This window comes from Protomyces lactucae-debilis, assembly GCF_002105105.1.
Source record: "Protomyces lactucae-debilis strain 12-1054 chromosome Unknown BCR37scaffold_24, whole genome shotgun sequence".
Lineage (NCBI taxonomy): Eukaryota > Fungi > Ascomycota > Taphrinomycetes > Taphrinales > Protomycetaceae > Protomyces > Protomyces lactucae-debilis.
In genome coordinates, this window is record NW_024468016.1 from 162,602 (window position 1) to 180,451 (window position 17,850).

The 17,850-nt window shown below is 50.3% G+C and overlaps 7 protein-coding genes and 1 non-coding gene across 8 annotated transcripts; 5 read left to right on the forward strand and 3 right to left on the reverse strand.

Annotated features, from left to right (window-relative positions):
- Positions 1-378: 378 nt before the first annotated feature.
- On the forward strand, positions 379-2,388 carry BCR37DRAFT_389538 (uncharacterized protein; the record flags this gene model as incomplete). Its single annotated transcript, XM_040870742.1, has 1 exon — positions 379-2,388. One exon carries the CDS (start codon positions 379-381, stop codon positions 2,386-2,388), a length of 2,010 nt encoding a protein of 669 aa, XP_040722543.1.
- A 541-nt stretch (positions 2,389-2,929) lies between these two features.
- BCR37DRAFT_351612 (uncharacterized protein) lies at positions 2,930-4,204 on the forward strand (the record flags this gene model as incomplete). The annotated part of the gene is made up of 1 exon (XM_040868081.1): positions 2,930-4,204. A coding segment is annotated over one exon (1,275 nt), but the record flags the coding sequence as incomplete, so codon positions are not given.
- A 14-nt stretch (positions 4,205-4,218) lies between these two features.
- On the reverse strand, positions 4,219-4,640 carry BCR37DRAFT_351622 (uncharacterized protein; the record flags this gene model as incomplete). Its single annotated transcript, XM_040868082.1, has 2 exons — positions 4,219-4,298; positions 4,337-4,640. 2 exons carry the CDS (start codon positions 4,638-4,640, stop codon positions 4,219-4,221), a joined length of 384 nt encoding a protein of 127 aa, XP_040722545.1.
- A 476-nt stretch (positions 4,641-5,116) lies between these two features.
- BCR37DRAFT_395390 (uncharacterized protein) lies at positions 5,117-6,673 on the forward strand (the record flags this gene model as incomplete). Its single annotated transcript, XM_040871618.1, has 1 exon — positions 5,117-6,673. The coding sequence occupies one exon, from the start codon at positions 5,117-5,119 to the stop codon at positions 6,671-6,673; it is 1,557 nt and encodes a 518-aa protein (XP_040722546.1).
- A 1,203-nt stretch (positions 6,674-7,876) lies between these two features.
- On the reverse strand, positions 7,877-7,948 carry BCR37DRAFT_t43. Its single transcript has one exon. It is a non-coding gene; the product is annotated as a tRNA-Gly (tRNA).
- A 104-nt stretch (positions 7,949-8,052) lies between these two features.
- Positions 8,053-9,141, forward strand: BCR37DRAFT_361977 (FAD dependent oxidoreductase; the record flags this gene model as incomplete). The annotated part of the gene is made up of 1 exon (XM_040868236.1): positions 8,053-9,141. A coding segment is annotated over exon 1 (1,053 nt), but the record flags the coding sequence as incomplete, so codon positions are not given.
- Positions 9,113-10,962, reverse strand: BCR37DRAFT_361979 (Dak1 domain-containing protein). The gene has a single exon (XM_040868237.1). It carries the CDS (start codon positions 10,885-10,887, stop codon positions 9,166-9,168), a length of 1,722 nt encoding a protein of 573 aa, XP_040722548.1. The 5' UTR covers positions 10,888-10,962; the 3' UTR covers positions 9,113-9,165.
- A 99-nt stretch (positions 10,963-11,061) lies between these two features.
- BCR37DRAFT_371848 (uncharacterized protein) lies at positions 11,062-11,916 on the forward strand (the record flags this gene model as incomplete). Its single annotated transcript, XM_040868353.1, has 1 exon — positions 11,062-11,916. One exon carries the CDS (start codon positions 11,062-11,064, stop codon positions 11,914-11,916), a length of 855 nt encoding a protein of 284 aa, XP_040722549.1.
- Between the last annotated feature and the right edge of the window lie 5,934 nt (positions 11,917-17,850).

Here is a 17,850-nt window from a genome sequence, read left to right on the forward strand (position 1 = left end):
GTAGTGTAGATAACGAGCTCTCCCTGATCATCGACTTTGTCTGTACACGAGCACCGCCACGTGTACTGTCGAAGCAAGCGATATCCGAGCTGGTTGTCTTGGATGTGGATGACCCCTGACGAGACGTCTTGATCAAAGTCATCCAGGATACCGCTACATCTGCTGTTCTCTCCTGTTGTCGACATCTAAAGAAAGACTCAGGCAGACTTGGCGCCTGCGTCTACAGTCCGACCAAGCAGAGAGAGATAGAAGACGAGAAGGTCAGCTCGTGCTATCAGTCCATATAGGCGTATGCCACGACATAGAGCATGTCGACGCTCAAAGGCACAAGCAGGACGCACTTGCATCCATGCATCAGCTGGACACCTCCAGGTACTCATGCGTCTTGTCATCCTACTGCTTCATGTCGCGCAACATCCTCACGTCGCTGCACAAACGCAACAAGCAAGCTGTATCTCCCTCAATGGATCCACGACATGCCCCGCGTTCCAAGAGGATTCCATTAGTAGCGACCTTTCTGCGTTTCCATTTCTTGCGAATGTCCGTACAGTCCAGGACTTTGACACAACAGTCAATGACTACCTAGCAGATGGGTTTCTGCAATCCAAGATGAAGGAGCAATATGGATGCAATCGGTCCACAGGGACATCATTCACCTTGCAAGACAAACGGACTCGTAACGCCTTGCAGATCCGATACAGCAAGACCATTTGGTGTGCGTCACTCGTTCAACAATCCGCTCAATTGTGTCGTGGTCCGGGTGCCACTGCTCAAACTGCCTGTGCAGAAACATGTCTTGCGTATGCGCTCTCAATTGCGGACATCCTGCAAAGTCCAGTGTGTGGCAGGTCAAACCTCACTGACAAGAATCTTGATTCATTGCGCCAGGAGTATGCGTTGTGTACGACACCAGGAGATGCGTATGCACAGCAACGTTGTGTGGACGGTGCAACGCAAGATAAATCATGTGGATTTGAAGACAACAGTGCCGCTTATTGTCGGTACTGTGCACGGTTGCAGAGACAGTCGAATGGGACTGGAAGTAGCGTTGAGGGCTGTTGTACGCAGGCCAATGCAAGCTTCTGCGCACCATACTTCACAGATGGCGATTCAACAGGAAACATCTCACAGGTGATTGTCAGTATAGGGTTGCCGACTGGCGTGCCTTTACCGACACCCACTGCAGTTGTACGTCTTGAGCATGATGATAGACTGAGCGCAGGTGCACTCGCAGGTATCATTGTCCCATCTGTTCTTGCAGTCCTTGCCATTATACTGAGCATCTGGCTGTTTCTGCGAAGAAGACAACGGTTTGCGTCTAGAGCCGATCGCATGCGAACATTGAATGCACTAGATTCTCGTGGCAATGAGAGTGCAAGCGGTGAAAAGAGAATTGTGATACGCAGCCCGACCTTACCGCTCCCAACAGCTGGTAGTGCTTTTTCTGCACCATCATTTGGAAGTGCCATGTCACCTGTGGGTCCAATCTTTCCTCCCAAGACGCCATCCAATGATAGCGAGCAACATCGACTCAGTGGGTTTTATGGCGGCGGCTTCAAGGATAAAGCAGTGCAGGCAGAGCCGGAGGAAGAACTCGCGAGAGATTCATCGGATGACTCACTGGTCTTGCTGGATCAGTGGTCTGGTGTGCAGCTGAAACCAGGATCATTGGTACGCTGTCTTCGGTCATATGAGCCGGCGCTGCATGATGAACTGCCGTTGCGCGTGAATGATCTGATTCGCATTGAAGCACTGTATGCAGATCGATGGGCAAAAGGACGACTGATCCGAAATGTTGATGATCCCGTCTCGGAAGACTTGGAGAAAACGGCTGATATCGCGCCATCCAAAGTCTTTCCTCTTGTGTGCGTTTGTGCAGCTGAATTTGACGAGATACGTGACTCTCGACCAAGTTCGTCCGTCTCGAATTCAACGAGAAGGACATCTCTGTCGAGCATCGACAATACTGGCTTTGAGGCACATCCATCAGACGAGGCATTAGCATTGGCCAGCACGGTCCGAGACTCTGTTTTGTCAGAGACCGTTGGAGAAGCATCCTCCATGGGCGGCAGTACACGCGTTCCTTCAAGTATCGGTATTCTAAGCAACAGTGGCCTTCGTCGGTTTCAACTTCGGCCACGTCCATCTGGTCTGCAGCAAGTATCATTGCCAGCGAGAACAAGTTCCTCTCAGCACGGAAGTATCAGGACAGAACCTTCCTCAGGAGATCATTCATGTTCGGCAGAGAGTAGTCCTGCCATTTCCACAGCACAGCAGCCAGTGCCTACAGCAGCTACAGGACCTTCCACGAGCGAGAGAGGAGGAGGCTCGACTTCTCGGTTCACGGAGCAGCTGAGCACACATTCAAGCAAAGAGACAAAGGACTGAGCATGTCTCCGATTTCAAAGTAGCGTTACTAATAAGTGTAATCTTTCGGCCATATAGCAGCAGCAGCAGTAGTACTCACTGTAGTCGTTGCGGTATTTTTGCATCTGGTAGCAGTTGGTCGAGGGTGTCGTCGGCTTTGTCCGTTGAAAAATGCAAACTGCAGCAGAGAAAGGGCCCACTCAACACGATACATCACCGCCATCTGTTCCATTGCCAGGCTGGCAGCGAGGACTGCAGCACTTGCACTAGCGTCGCCTTGCCCATCTGTTCAATAATATTGTGTCCTTAAGATTGGAAAGGCGCGTCTCGCAGTGCGGCCACTGAAGTCTTCGAGACACTATCGAGTTGCATAGCTTTTGCAGCCCTTCGTGCTTGAGTATACGCTGCGATCATGGCGCCAGGCCTTTCTCGGACGCATACAGAGAAGCTCAACTTGCGGCGAAAATCGAGTAACGCAAAACACGAAGCGCTCCCCACTTGCCAGGATCTTGCTGTCGGTCAGTCACGCTTGCTGCTCTCAATCATTCCATACTGACCTCCAGATCTCGCATTTGAGTCGCCACCGCTTGTATGCTTCGGGCCCGCCAGCGAGTCTTCAGGCGCCCTCATGTCTGGCAATTTGAAAATCACCATCATGGCAGATGTTCTCGAATTGACGCAAGTCTCCATGGAGCTCGTTGCAACCATCTCTACGCGTCGTCCAATTCATCCCAACTGCAAAGCATGTCGCTCACGCACATCAACCATGAAAAAGTGGAATTTCTTTGAAAAGAGCTTGCAGCTACAGCGTGGAACCCATCTCTATCCATTTTCTTACTTATTTGACGGTGCTCTCCCGGCAACGACGTCTTCTGCGCTCGCAACCATTGAATACGAGCTGATTGCAACTATCTTCCCGCGCGTTGATCAGTACAAGGCCATGGTAGCGAATCGGCCACTCAAACTCTCACGCAGCATCTTGCCAGGCACTGACAAAACCTCACAGCGTGTCTTTCCACCAACGAGTCTGAATGCTGTACTCGTCATTCCCAAGGTTTGTAATCCTGGTTCTCACTTTATGGGTACCCTGTCTTTTACGGGTGTACAAACAAAAGAGATGGCTCGGTGGAAACTCAAAAAGATCAGCTGGCGTATTGATGAGATTGCAAAAGTCATTTCTCCTGCTTGCAAGATTCACTTGCAGCGCATACCTGGCTCTGAGGGTAAAGGCGGAATGGAGTATACAGACACGCGTACTGTGGGTGCTGGAGATATAAAGGAAGGTTGGAAGTCTGACTGGAGCGCACATGAAGGCGGCCGCATCGAAATGGAGATTGAGTTCTCCACGCACATCGCTGCAAAGCCGTGCTGCGACGTTGAAGATACAGCGGAAGACAATAGCGGCTCTGGTGTGACAGTCAGCCATGCGCTGGTCATTGAAGCTGTTGTGTTTGAAGTCATGATTGCTGGGAAGAATGGCAATTTTGTCGAATCTCTTCCTTCTGGCAGCGCGCGTGTCCTTCGCATGCAGTTCCCAATTGTCATGACGGAACGCTCTGGACTGGGCATCTCATGGGATAATGAAATTCCACCCATGTACCATGACATCCCGCCCAATTCCCTACCGTCCTACGATCAAACCAAGCCGAGCGCGTCCAATGAGGATCTATCGACAATGCACACCATTATTGGTCGAGGGCACACACCAAATCCGTTCATGATGCAAGGCAGCACTTCAGCGGGACCTTCAGCGTCATCACCGCACGATCATCTTGCGCCGCCGTTGCCGGGTCAGAATCATCGACTTCATCAACTCAATCAAGGCCGACATACATAAGGCCGATCAAAATCTTATACCCATTTCTCTGTAGGATCTGCTTTGAATGCTTCATAGTCATCTCTGTTGAAAAAGGAAATCTCCGTTTCGTTTTCTATTGTTAGTGAGGAACGAAGCAGTAATGAGATGTACCGATGCCAAGCGAGGCAAGCGTAGCGTCGCCATCGTCAAGGATCCAGTCATCATGATCGAGATTGATGATGAGATTGGTCGTCTTGCTGCCATGAGCTTTAGTATATAGCTTAAGCGTGTCCAGCTTGACGTGCTTGTATACTTTCCAGCCTGGCTTTGTGTTGATTTCCTCCTTGGACAGATCTTTCAGTTGGGCAACCGTTGTCGTACTGAGATTGACATGCTGCAGGACAAGGTTCTTAGTGATTCTATAAGGAAAGGACTTGATGACACGGATTGTTAGGACAGAGTCTTCCACTGGCATTGTCAGCTAAGCAATAGAGCGAGCATAGCAACGATTACATGGACGCAAATGGTTTGTCAAGTCAGAAGGTTCAGCATCGGTCATCTAATTGAGCAAATAGCAGCTATCAGATGAGCAGAGAAGAGCAGATGTAGGTCAAGAAAGAAGTCGCCTTTGCTGAGCTTGTTGAGTTCGCTGTGGTTGGATATTCCCACGCCCTCCATCTATTTTCAAGAAACAATTCAGAAACACGCTCAATCAACTATCCTTATTGAAGGCCCAGGACGTACTAGGATGTGTATGGAGCAGAGATCATGATATGTTTGCGATGCCTGCTTGCAGGGACGAAAGTCCGCCCTATTCGTGCCATCAGGGCCGCGAGACCCATACCACAAAGGACTGCACTTCACACAGATGCTGCGGGTGCTGCAGCCAACTCACTGGCCTTGATGGAGCAACGGCTACCGCGGAATAGATCGATGCTGAAATACCCATCAATGCGCGAGGACTGGTTTGCAGGTGCGACGACGGACAGCGACACGGCTTCCTTGGACGAAACAAAAAACTTGCTTCGCGAGCTCAAAACCTTGATGGATGCGCGTAATGTTCAAGGCTACCTACGCCTTCTCAGACAGTTTGAGACACAGGGCAAGTTATATGCCTTGCGGGAGCTTCATTTCGTGGCGGGTATGCGGCTCAATCGACCCAAACTGCTCATTCAGGGATCCAAGGCATGGCATGAAGATGAATTCAAGGAGAACTTTGAAGGGGCAGAGAAGCTGCTCAAGACAACAAACATGGCTGCCTATGTTTCTCGCCAACGTTTCATTCTGCGACTCATGCGCACCGCCAACATCAGCTGGTCACGCGAGAGTTACTTTCTCGTTCTTGAGCATGCCCGATTTCTCAAGGATCGGAACTTGGCCACTCAGACTTGGGATGCAATGTCTACTGCTGGTATTGTGCCTGATAGTAGCTGCTACAATTCCTACATTGCTACCATTGCAGTGCCTCGTCGGATCTTTGATAAATTTCGGTTGAAGAAGCGAAACGATAATACTGCACGTGTCGAGGCGTACAAGGCGTATCAGGCTTCTGCAGACGATGCTTCTCGGAAAGCCGTCATCTTGTACCAAGAGATGGTCAAGCGTGGCGTACAGCCGAATGCACACACCATTGAATTACTCATTCTAGCACTTGGCCGTGCTGGGAACTTGAATGCATTGCGGTCTATCATCAAGCAGACTTGGGGTTTGTATGTCTCCGATGATGCTCGTAATTGGCAAATGGCAGAGATTGAAGGTGTCGCTGACGAACACGACGAAGAAGGACTCGACGACTACAATAGGACTGACACATCACTCCCGGAACCAAAATACGATGCGAACTCCAGTCTCTTCCCCTCTCACAAGACATTATTGGCAGTCGTCTCTGCTTTGGGAATCCACCATCAGACCGGCCTTGCGCTCGAGTATATTGCGCAATTCAGGAAAGTCTACGATACTCAAGTCACAACACGCGTCACGGCCAACCTCATGCAGCTCGCATTGGCAGATTCAACCATCACTGGTGGCTTCACAGATCGTCAACAAGTGCGACGTATTTTTGACGTCGCTCGGAGTGCTTTTGGGGTACAGCCAGATCAGAGCATCTATTCGGTGCTCATCAATTCAGAGCTTCAACAAGAAAACACAAACAAGGCGCTTGACGTGCTTGAAGAGATGCTTGCGACCATTGAAGCTGGCCACTTGCCACCGTACAAGTCGAAAACAGCCCAGACGCGTCATATCATACGATCAGTCTTGAGCAAGACTCGGCGGCTCTTGTCTGCAACGCATAATCAGATCACACGGCGGCTGGCTCAAGATGTCAAGGAAGGAGGCGACGATGCTATCCGGCTTAGACGTGGAATTAGCGAAAGTCGAGCTGAATCTTCTGAGAAGCTGCTGGAGCATTGGAGGAAACGAATTGCTTTGCATCTAGTGCGCATGCAATCGTACAAGACTCGACGCAAAGCTGTTATGACGGCATTATATGAACCTGATAGCCCGTAAATGAAGAGTGCATATTAGGCAGTTTGTCTGGACTCAAATTGTTCTTGAGCTAGGACTCAGGAATTAGCCTGGACTTGTAAGTGCTTCAACAAGCCTACCTGCTTGGGCCGAGCCTTCTACATCATATTGCTTGTTGCAACGGTGTCTAATAAGAGGAGGTGCAATCGCAATGCTTGCCTCCTATGTCTAGGTCTAGCATTTTGACTGACACTCAGACAGTGTCCGCGAACCCGATCCACAGCTGAGAGGGTGGGAACTGCTCTGGAGATATCTCTGGCAATCGATAAAGAAGATAGTCCCATTGTGTCGCCACTGCCTCCGTCGGTCCGAGTAAAAGAGCCCAAGAGATGGTTTTGATGAGGCGCCAAGGAACCAACCATATCTGTCGAATCGCCAACATCTCCTCGCCTCTCTAGCAAATGAAGCAATTCTTGAGCCGTTGATCGTGTTTGGAGATATCTCACTAGGACTGAGAGCACAATAGAGGAGAAATCGTCCTTAGATAGCGGCCAAGTAGCCCCGGGCCCTAAAATGCCTAGTGCTGGCACCTTGGATGTATATAGGCCGAAGGCGACTCTCTGAAGCACAGAGACTTATTGAAAACCTCGGGAGTCTAGACTTAACATCAAACTGCTGATTCGATCCATTTGCTTTTATAAGGCATGTCAAGGGTATGTATGTAAGGGTTGATGCTCGAACAAACGCAATAAAGCAATGGTTCAGAATCGACCGCAGCTGGAGCGATGATCCATATTCAAGTCAGAAGACGCCGTGAGAGCATGGCTCAGGCCTTAATCAGAGGCTCATGTACAGCAGTGAGCTGCAGCTTGTCTTGTAAGCACAGCGTTGCCGTATGCGGGCTTGAGCCACGTAACAAATTCAGAGACTTATGCTGAACTACGGAGTTCCTCGATGCACGATATCTGTGTGCCAAGCTAGCATGTATGTTGCTGAGACTGTGTAGACTCTACAATGGGCTAAAGTGGTCTGCAGCTGAGGTTGATGCGAAGACCACCTAGAAGCGGAAGCGTCAACTCAGATGGGTTGTCAATTTGAGCGGCGCTTTTGCGAGGAAGGTGGCATACCTGAGTGACTGCTGGGTTTGAGATCAAGGGAGTAGACAAATGAGATGCTGTCGTGCAAGTATATGCTCCTGTAGGCTGTAGCCCATACTATATACGAAATGAAATGCGAAAAAAAGATTGCGTTGACGGGGAATCGAACCCCGCTCTAGCCCATGGCAAGGGCCAATCATAACCACTAGACCATCAACGCTTTACGAAACTGAAAATGCTAGCTAACATATATATGCAATACCAAAAAATTGATTCCGGCCCGATAGACGTTAAGCAGCTCTTGTCGCCGCCTCTCGCCTTTGACAAGCCCTCTCGAGGTCTACAAGGCGTCTTTCCGCCATGGCTGTGGACCCAAAGCATATTGTTATTGTTGGTGCCGGTATCATTGGCGTCTCGACAGCCTACTATCTTACAAAGCACCCGTCCTACACAGGCCAACCAATCACCCTCATCGATAGCACCGGGGTGGCGGCTGCTGCCTCAGGCAAAGCAGGGGGCCTTCTGGCCATGGACTGGCATGAGAAGGAAACGAGTCCGCTTGCTGCACTCAGCTATCGTCTGCACGAATCTCTGGCGCAAGAATATCCCGATCGGTGGGGATATCGTAAGCTTGACACGCTCTCTGTGCGCACGTCACCCAAGGGTAAAGCAGGCGTCAAATTGAAACAAGAGATTGATTGGCTTGATCAGAGTATTGTTGAGAAGGTGAATGTACTGGGCACGACCGATTCAACCGCGCAAGTCCATCCTCGCAAGTTTTGTCGCGGCTTGCTGAGCGAGGCGAAAGGGGTCAACTTGATTGTCGCCAAAGTCGTAGCAGTCAATCCCGGTGTCGCAACCGTTGAAACTTCGCCTGGCGTGCTCGAGGATATGAGCTCTGACTGCATTATTGTTTGCGCAGGTCCATGGACTGAACGCCTGCTCAACGTACCCATTACCTCTGTTCGCGCACACAGCATCACAGTCTTGACTCCAAAGCCCGTCACACCACATGCTCTCTTCACAGATATGCGCTTAGCAGACGGTTCCAACGTCAACCCAGAGTTTTACGCGCGCCAAGATGAGATTTACATTTGTGGCGAGGGTGATGAAGATGTTCCATTGCCAGACAAGGCAAGCGACGTCCAAGTCGACATGGCGCGCTGTGGTGCTCTCAAGCAGTACGCCGATGCACTGTCTCCCTTCTTTCGTGATGCAGAGATTGGCGTCCAGCAAGCGTGCTATCTGCCAACTTCGCCAACACCTCTTGTAGGCAAACTGCAACAAGGCGTTTATGTGGCTTCCGGACACTCCTGCTGGGGCATCTGTCTTGGTCCGGGCACAGGCAAAGTCATGAGTGAAATTATCTTTGAAGGCAAGGCCAAGTCTGCAGATGTCAAATTGCTAGATCCTCGAAGATATGGCGAAACTTGTATCCTACGCTAATGCACTCTGAAGACCACGCACCAACTTGGCAATGCCCATCGCGCCGGCATCAGGAACTGACTGGCTCTCACTCGCTTCAACATAGGACGCACGGCCGAGCCCAGCCGCCATGCCCTTTGTGCTCAATGCGCCTTGCTCACACGCAGACACTGCTTTGTCAAAGCTCGCAGTCTTGCTCAGCGTTTCAGCAAATGGGATCAAGGCATCCATCATGGTCTTGTCGCCAATAGTGGCGGTGGTATAGGTCTGCAGACGCTCAAGTGCAGCAGTAATTGCATTTGCCATGGTCGCGCTGTCCAACGTCTTTGATGACGCAAGGGCAGCAGCGAGGGCAGCAAAGAAGATGGTGTACAATGCACCACCAGTACCGCCCATACTCTCCTCAAGCACGCCAGCAATGTCACCAAACACATCAACAGCATTGGTCAACGAAATTTTGTCATTCTTGACGGCTTCCTGAACAGCAAGACTTGCCGACTTTAGCGTTTGGCCTGCATCGCCATCTCCAGCAATCGTGTCGTACTTTGTGATTTCTGGCTCTGCTTGAATCAATGCATTGCAGGCAGCATCAATCAATCTGCGTGTCAATGCTTCGTCTACTGGCAAGATTGCATCAGATTTCTCCTTTGGCAGTGGTTTAGTGACTACTTCCTGAGATGCACTTGACCATGCAGAAGCCTCAGCTGCACAGTTCCATCCTGGTGCCGTCGTTGGCAAGTCAAGGTAACTCAAGGCCAAGTCGCTGTCTTGCATGTTGGAGAGGTTGAGTAGGGTTATACTTGCTCCAGCACCATCAAGCGACGTGACAAAGTTGCCCGTGTAGGTTCGTACGATCTTGAGCTTCCAATCACTTTCCACTTGGTCGGCCACAATCTGCGTGAATGCATAGAGCTCGACATTGGAGATGGCACCCAGGTTATTGATGAGAAGAACGACCTCGTCGTTAGCTTTGAAGGGGACGAAAGCACGATCCTGATCATGCTGGTCAAGCAACTGCTTAAGTAGCAACTCAACGAGCTCATTGGCTGGTGGCGTCTTGATCTTTTGGAAGCCAGGCTCATTGTGGATACCCATACCAATCTCAATCTCATCCTGGGCCAACTGTGATTCTTCGCCACTCGAGCCTGGCACAGAGGCATGGGTAAGACTAGCACCAACAGTCACCAGGTTTGCCACCACCTCCTGAGCCTGCTTCTTCACTGCTGCAAAAGCTTGACCAGACTGTGCAGCACCACCTGCAATCTTGTGTACCAGAACAGTACCTGCCAAGCCACGCCTACCAACACGACCACCTTGCTTGCGGCCAACAGAAACATCATCGTCCACCACAACCATGTCTGCTTGACCACCAAGCCGATTGAGTTTCTCTACTGCCATACCAAAATGAAGCCTGTCTCCCGTATAACTGAAGACGATAATCAAGACTGGATTGTCACCCATGGCAACGACGCCTGCAGTGACGGCCGATGCTGATGGACTTGCAAAGACATCACCGGCAACGGCACAATCAAGCATATTAGTACCAACATAGCCCGCCATAGCAGGCTCATGGCCTGAACCCCCGCCAGAGACTAGGTGGACCCGTTTCGTGCTTGGCTTGATGAAGCAGACTCGGTGAGTTGTGTCCAGCGTGAGATGGGGATTAGAGCGACACAAGCCGCGAAGGCTCGTCAAGATGAGGGAGCTTGAATCATCGATAAGGTGATTTCCCATGACTGAGCCGTGTTTAGAAGCAGACGAGGCCGGCTTGAGGGCAGAGGCTTCTTATAGATTGATCTTTCGCGTCGATGCCGAAATGCGTGTGGGGCCGCCCTCGGAGAAACAAATACTTCATCCATCTTCACCAGCTGCTGCTGCCGTCTCGACCTCTTATTACCGAGTGATCTGATGCGGGGCGAGCTGGTCTTGTATCAAGAGTCTCCTGCGCTATCCTTGTTCATTGCCGATGGTTCCAAGACTAGGGAGACTGCGCTGCTATGTATCGCAGGCATGGGCGATGGGTTGCTCTCATTGCCCTACCTAGATACGCTTCATGCAGCAATGACCGAGGCTACGATTGTACAAATCTTGCTCAGCTCTAGCTACAGTGGCTGGGGTCTTGCTTCCCTTGATGACGATGCTGCTGAAATCATGTGTGCTGTCCAGTGCTTGGTAACAAAGCACGGCTTCAAATCAGTTGTCCTCCTCGGACACTCCACAGGCTGTCAAGACACAATCCACACGATTCTTACTCAGGTCAATCATCCTTACCATGGCAAAATCTCTGCTGGCATCCTTCAAGCTCCCGTCAGTGATTGTGAGGCATTTGAAGAAATTTGTGACAAAGAAGCATTAGCTATCGTCACAAACTTTGCCCGTGGCCTGCATCCTGAAGATCTTTTGCCGCGGCAGATGATGCGCAATGTCGGATTCGGCGATGTGGCCATGACTGCTCGACGCTGGCTCTCGGTTGCTACGCCTTTGGGTCAAGATGATTACTTCTCGAGTACGCTGTCAGCAAACACCATCAAATCCACCTTTGGCAGGATCACGATCCCGTTCATGGCGATTGTCGGTGGCAACGATGAGTATGTGCCGCATAATGTCGACAAGGAACAGCTCGTTGCATTCTGGAAGCAAAATACAGCCGCACCCTGTTTCGAAAAGAGCTTTGTTCTTGCTGGCGCCAATCACAAGGTGACTGATGAAGGTGCCCAACAGGCTTTAGCATGGTCGATTTGCAGCTTTTTGAAGCAGCTCTAGCAATTGTTCTGTTAGCTCTGTTGTTGCTGGCTGAATGGACATTAGCGATGTCGCATTGAACCAGGCATCGTCGCAAAAGCCGGTCGAAGACTTTAGCCTGTCCGTTTTGCCTCTCAGCATCTCGTGCTGATCTTCAACCTGGCGACTGACTCCCGTAGTCAGCTGCACAGCACATTCAGAACAAAGCGCCCAAAAAACGAAGCAACAAGATAGCACCGCATCGGTCTCTGACCCTCATTGCAGGTTCTTCTACAAGTTGTTGAGTGATCTGGCTGGCAGTGCTTGCAAGGAGACTAGCTCATTTCAAACCGCATGGCCCACTGCTCCCAAGCGACAAACACAAGAAAAATAGCGACTCGCGCGACATGGTCACCTGTCACCTGACTCATCTCAACAAGGGGTTGAGCACATCTTTCAGAAATGCAACTTCATGATACACGACGTTGCTAACATTGCTGCTGCCAGCCTGCCAGGCTGTCAATTCTCAATAGGATGCCCGGCCCCCCTGAGCAGTGGACATAAGAACCCTCCTGCTCGCATCGTCCCTCTTCATCCCTGGTCCAAGTCCCGCCAAGAAGAACCCAATTGTAAGCATGATCAAAGAAGATTGACGCAGGCTAACGATCAGTCCTTCTGACAAAGAAAGACACCATGCGAGCTTGCGCCTGGTCACTGGCTCTGCTTCAGTCGCTTCAACTCATCGTGTTGCAGCCTGCAACCTCAAACTTGTTCTCAACAGCCATGGCTGCAAACGAAATTCTACCCTACAAGGACAAAAATATCCGCTATACAATCAATTATAATGGTGCAAAAGTGTGTACTGGTTGGCCTTCTTGTTCTGGCGACAAATGCGCCTCCAAAACGTCTTGCGTTGACTTTGAATTGGGGAAAGCTCTCCCGAAGCCACACTAGCTTGCGATTTGCAAAGCTTTTATAGACAGTAGCTCTCAAGCATCTCCTTAGTAGCTGATGTGTGAGACGCTGAGATCGTTAAAGACCAAGGTGCAAGATGACACTTTCGTAACGAATGTCTAGTAGCTGCCTGTCCACCTTACGGCCTGTCTCTGGAATCGACTGGAAAGGATAAGAATATCGCTTGACCATGCAAGCGAACGCAGTGGCACTCATTAAGCCTAGAGAAGCGGAATAAGAGTAGGGTGGGCATTTTGCTAAAGCGCATTGCCTTATCCTTGAGGAGGATAATTGTAACAAAGGTAGAAACGAGGAACGAGAGATCACGACGATATCCTTTGGTATTCGAGTATTGATAGAATACGCAGCTCGAGGTAGAAGAACCCACCACTTCTTGCCGCTGGCTAAGGCCCGTGCAAGGGGTTGAATCTTTGCCAGGGATAGTGTAGACTTAGGGATAGGACTGTGTATCTACTGTCGCTGCAGTGATCATGGCTCATGTTGCTAGGACTGAGCATGAAGCCTCAAGACTGAATGTTTCGGCCTAGACCAGCCGTGCAAGCGCCAAGAGTGTCGTTGCGCGACTGGAGGCAAGGGACATGGGCGTTCGAGAAAGGACTGAATGTTCACAGGGAGTGCCATCGGCAGAAGGTGTTGCTTGACTCTGCCGCCGCTATCAAGACGCTGCAGCTGCCGTCATTCGTGATCTGGCCAATGTGTTGTGCTTCCATCTGCAGCTTCGTTGCACCTGAGCCGCACGATAGAGCTTGCTCTCCCATTTGCTACATGCCGTCCTTTACAGCGATGCATACTAGCACTGCTGATACACTGTGATAGCGCGTGAAGTTCCTCGCATGAAAAGCGGACGCGCCAGACCCCGAGACTAGTCAGAAGTGTCATAGCTGCAGCTGCGGCAAGTTCTTGTGCGAACAAATATTTGTTTGCTTTATTTGCTGTGCTGTGCAAAGATTGCCGTGGGCGAAATTTGCGAGCCAACTCATGCGTCCAATTCTTCGACCTCCTGACAATTCGTGAGCATGGCGTACAAAGCGACAAGATTGAGGAGAGCAATGTTGTGACTTGGTGGATTGAGCCAGCCGTCAGTAGAAAAGGATACGCGTTGATTATGGTCAAGCTAAGAACGGTGCATCGACATGGCAGCAACAGTTGTCATCTCGGAAAAGAGCGAGCTTTGGTTGATTGTTTGTATGTTTCGCAGCAAACTGCCAGCAAAGCCTGTGTTGTTTGTCGAAATTGTGATTGTTGAACAAATAGTTTCATCTGTAGTGCGAGCAAGATGACAGGTCAACATTACCCCATCATGAGTCGTAGCATATGCCTAAATGACAGATATTTTGTTAGGAATTCAAGTGCATCCCCTGATCACTTGCTTCCGCTGTTATCTCTCTGCCACGTCAGCGCTCATGCACGTGACCTTTAGTTTAGTCTTAGCTGGCAAGAGTGCTATACTCTTGTCCCCTATTCGAATCAAGTCTTACTAGCTGGGATGGCCCCCCCAAATGGGGGGGGCGTCAGGTTCTAGTCACGTTACTTTTGAATCTCCCTGCTGATGCGAATTGACACCTCTATGAGCGTCATGGACTGCGGCTTTTCCCTATGACACGGTTGAATGAGGCATCAGTAATTCATATGCCAGCTCCGTCAACGTGCAAACTGCTGTTATTGCAAAGAGCCTCTATGGTCTGCAATCAGCTCGATGAACCGCAGTGGCATCTGTTTATCAGAGTGCGACAATAGAGCATAGCTTGAATCAGTAGAAGCCCACCTTCCCCTTGCAAAGAGACCTGATAGCTTGCGATCGAACTTGATGGGCCGCAGTGACACCTGTTGATCAAAGAGCATCAGCAGTCCATAGCCTAGCTCAATTGGAGTCCATCTCTACCCTCTGGAAGACCTTTGATATAGCCTACATTCGGCTTGAACAACCACAGTGAAGTCTATCCATCAAAGAGCAACAGTAATTCAGAGGCCAGGTCAGTCGAAATCCATCGCTACTCTTGCAAAGAGGCTTTATAGCTTGCAATGGGACCCAAAATCTGCAATCGTATAGATTGGTTGTACTGTCACTTACCACAGCAAAGAGTGGAAACAGTATGCGGGCCAGCGTTGCGGAGGAACTTTCGCTGATACAGCAAGAAGAAGTTGTAGCATACGCAGTCAGCGTTCTTATAGTAAATTGATGCTGCAGCCGACAATTATTTCGACTGACAGTATCTGTTCTCTGAGAGAGCTAGATCAAGAAGAAGTTATAGCATACACAGTCAGCGTTCTTATAGCAAATTGATGCTGCAGCCGACAATTATTTCGACTCACAGTATCTGTTCCTTGAGAGAGCTAGATCAATCTGTATGTCTGCACTCCATGCGGCAATAGCATCATAGCGATGGCCTGCATCTCAAACAAACTGGCATTAGCCGAGCAATGAGCAGAAGCAGTAGGCAAAAAGCACTGTCCAAGAGTCATTGCTGATGCAGCAAAAAAGAAGCTGTAGCATACAGAGACAGCGTTGTTCCGGCAGAATGACAATGCACCCGTCAACTGTCATGACTGACGGTTCAATTCTTTGAGAGAGCTTGATCGATTCGGGGAGCAGCACTCTCTCACAGCAATGGAAGCAGCCTGCAGTCAAAATATAGACTGAATCGATCGAGCAAGGGGCGAAAGCATCAAGCAGTAGGCTCTGCTGAAGGGTCATCATGTAATGACCACGCAGATCACCTAGATCCTTACACATCATGGATGCAGCAAAGAGAAGCTGTAGCATACGGAGACAGTGCCGCTTTAGCAAAGTAAAGTTGCAGCTTGGTTGTAATTAACAGTCAGCGCTGCTCTAGCAAAGTGAAGCTGCAGTTTGCAATCCATCAGCTTGACTGATTCGTTCTGAGAGCAATCGCCTTTTCAGCATTGTCAGCAGTTTGATCGTAGAAGAAGCAGCGGCCTGCAGTTCAATAGCTTGGCATCTGCCTTTGCCTCTACCCAATCAGAAGTTACATTGCAATACTGGCGATGACAGCTAGCTGTAACCAGTAGTTCAATTTGATTGACAGCAGACGTCTCGCAGAATGAGCAGCAGCCTGCATTTCCGATGGTTTGGCCATTGCATAAGCATCTGCAGTAAAAAGGGAGCGGTCATCTGTGACCCGCTTTTGAGAGTAGCAAGGTTCTAGGCGTTTCTCTGGACATGTCACGTGAATTCCTGGAAGCAGCAGCAGCAGGCAGCAGCGCTCGAATTTCTTTACCTGTGCGCGTCGCTTAGTCTTTCCGAAAGCGGCCATTGTTGCCTGTCGTTTTTTGACCTTTTCCAATAATATATGATGAGTAGATCTGCAGCTGCCCTGCGTGCCTGTGTCTATCACCTACGACTACAGCCTCGCATATCCGCCAATCTCGATTAGGTTATGAGCACTGTTGCTATGCAGCAAGACGCTACTGCTTCGGGTCAACGTTCCGGCCCGTCTAGCAACGCGGTGTTAAGGAACACCAAGAGGATCAGCAATGGCCTAAGTGCTTGGAAGGATGAGCTGCTGCTTGTCGCTCAGCAGGCTGGCGTTGAGACTTACATCTTTCAGGAGATACACGCACGCCGCGTCAAAGCAGCAATACGCTGCGCAGACGCCATGCAGAAGGCCGACGAAGACGCTGAGGCCCGTATCGCCGCTCTCGAAGCCCTCATGAAAGATGACAAGCTTAAGGCCCCAAAAGCCTATAGCGCCCCCTCGACTCGCTCCAAGTCCAAATCGATGGAGGAGGAATCAAGCGAGGATGAGAGCACAAAGCCTTACACTGGTCCGTGCTACATCAACTCTGAGGGGTATCTTGCACCTGCGACCTTTGAAGAATGGTCGCATCTTGAACCAACTTGGGACAAGAACAGCAAGGCACTTTTCTTGCTGAAAGGAGGTCTCGACAGGTCCGACCTGGAAGCAATCAAAGACATCGCAGTCGCCTGTATTGCTTTCAAGACTGTCTTGTCTCGACACAAGCAGCCTGACACTTTGCGAAAGTTGCAATTGGTCACGAAGCTCAATAAGCTCTCTTTGCCTCCTGGCAATACCACATCTTCAGCTATTGAGACCCTGATGGTGGACGTTCAAGCCACCATTGCCCAGTTGCGCAGCCTTGATCCCACCGGCAAGACGTTTGACGAAGACATGGAAATTGCCATGATCTACGCCAAACTCCCAGGCGATTTGCAGGACCTCACGCTGCACACACTCTCCTCGGATGGACCACACTCTATCCGCAGTTTTGTGCAGCAAGTGCGCTTCAAGATACAGTCGGATGACTATCTCAAGACGCACGGCAAGCACAAGTCTCTGGCAGACTCAGCCGCTGACGCTTCCCAAACCCTTTACCAATCATCAACGGAAAAAGGGATGCTCGCTCAAGAGCATAAGTCTCAATTGAAGCAGAAGTCTTCAAAGAAGCCGAGGAAAAGGCATTCTCTTCACAAGCCTTCATCTGAGACGAAGCAAAGTAGCCCTCCAACTGAATCAAAATCACAGTCTGAGGGCAAGCCAAATCCCAACACGGCATACTTTGCTCGCGAAACAACCCTAGCTGAACGTAGCTGGGTGATCGACTCCGGTGCCACGTCGCATATGACACCGTCGCAAGAGTTGATCTCTGATCTCTCTCATGATGCTTCCATTAGCATCACGTCCGCCAATGGCGAAGAGATGATCTCCGCTGGTTTTGGGCATGCTGCATTTGCCGTGCCAGATCAAACCAGCTTGGTGCCCTTGTCCAAAGTTTGGCATGTGCCAAATCTCACTGAACATCTTTTATCAGTGAGCGCACTCAATGAGGACGGTTTTGACGTACTGTTCTCGGCCAAACATGGACCAGCCCTCCTCAAAGACAGTGTTGTCGTCGCTACTGGCAGGCGTGTCGGTAAAGGCTTTGTCCTAGACGGCACAATTGCTAAAGTCCAGCCTCAGGCAAGTGAGTTTGCCCTTTTCACAAAGGAAAAGGCACCGACGGATGCCCTTGAGTGGCACC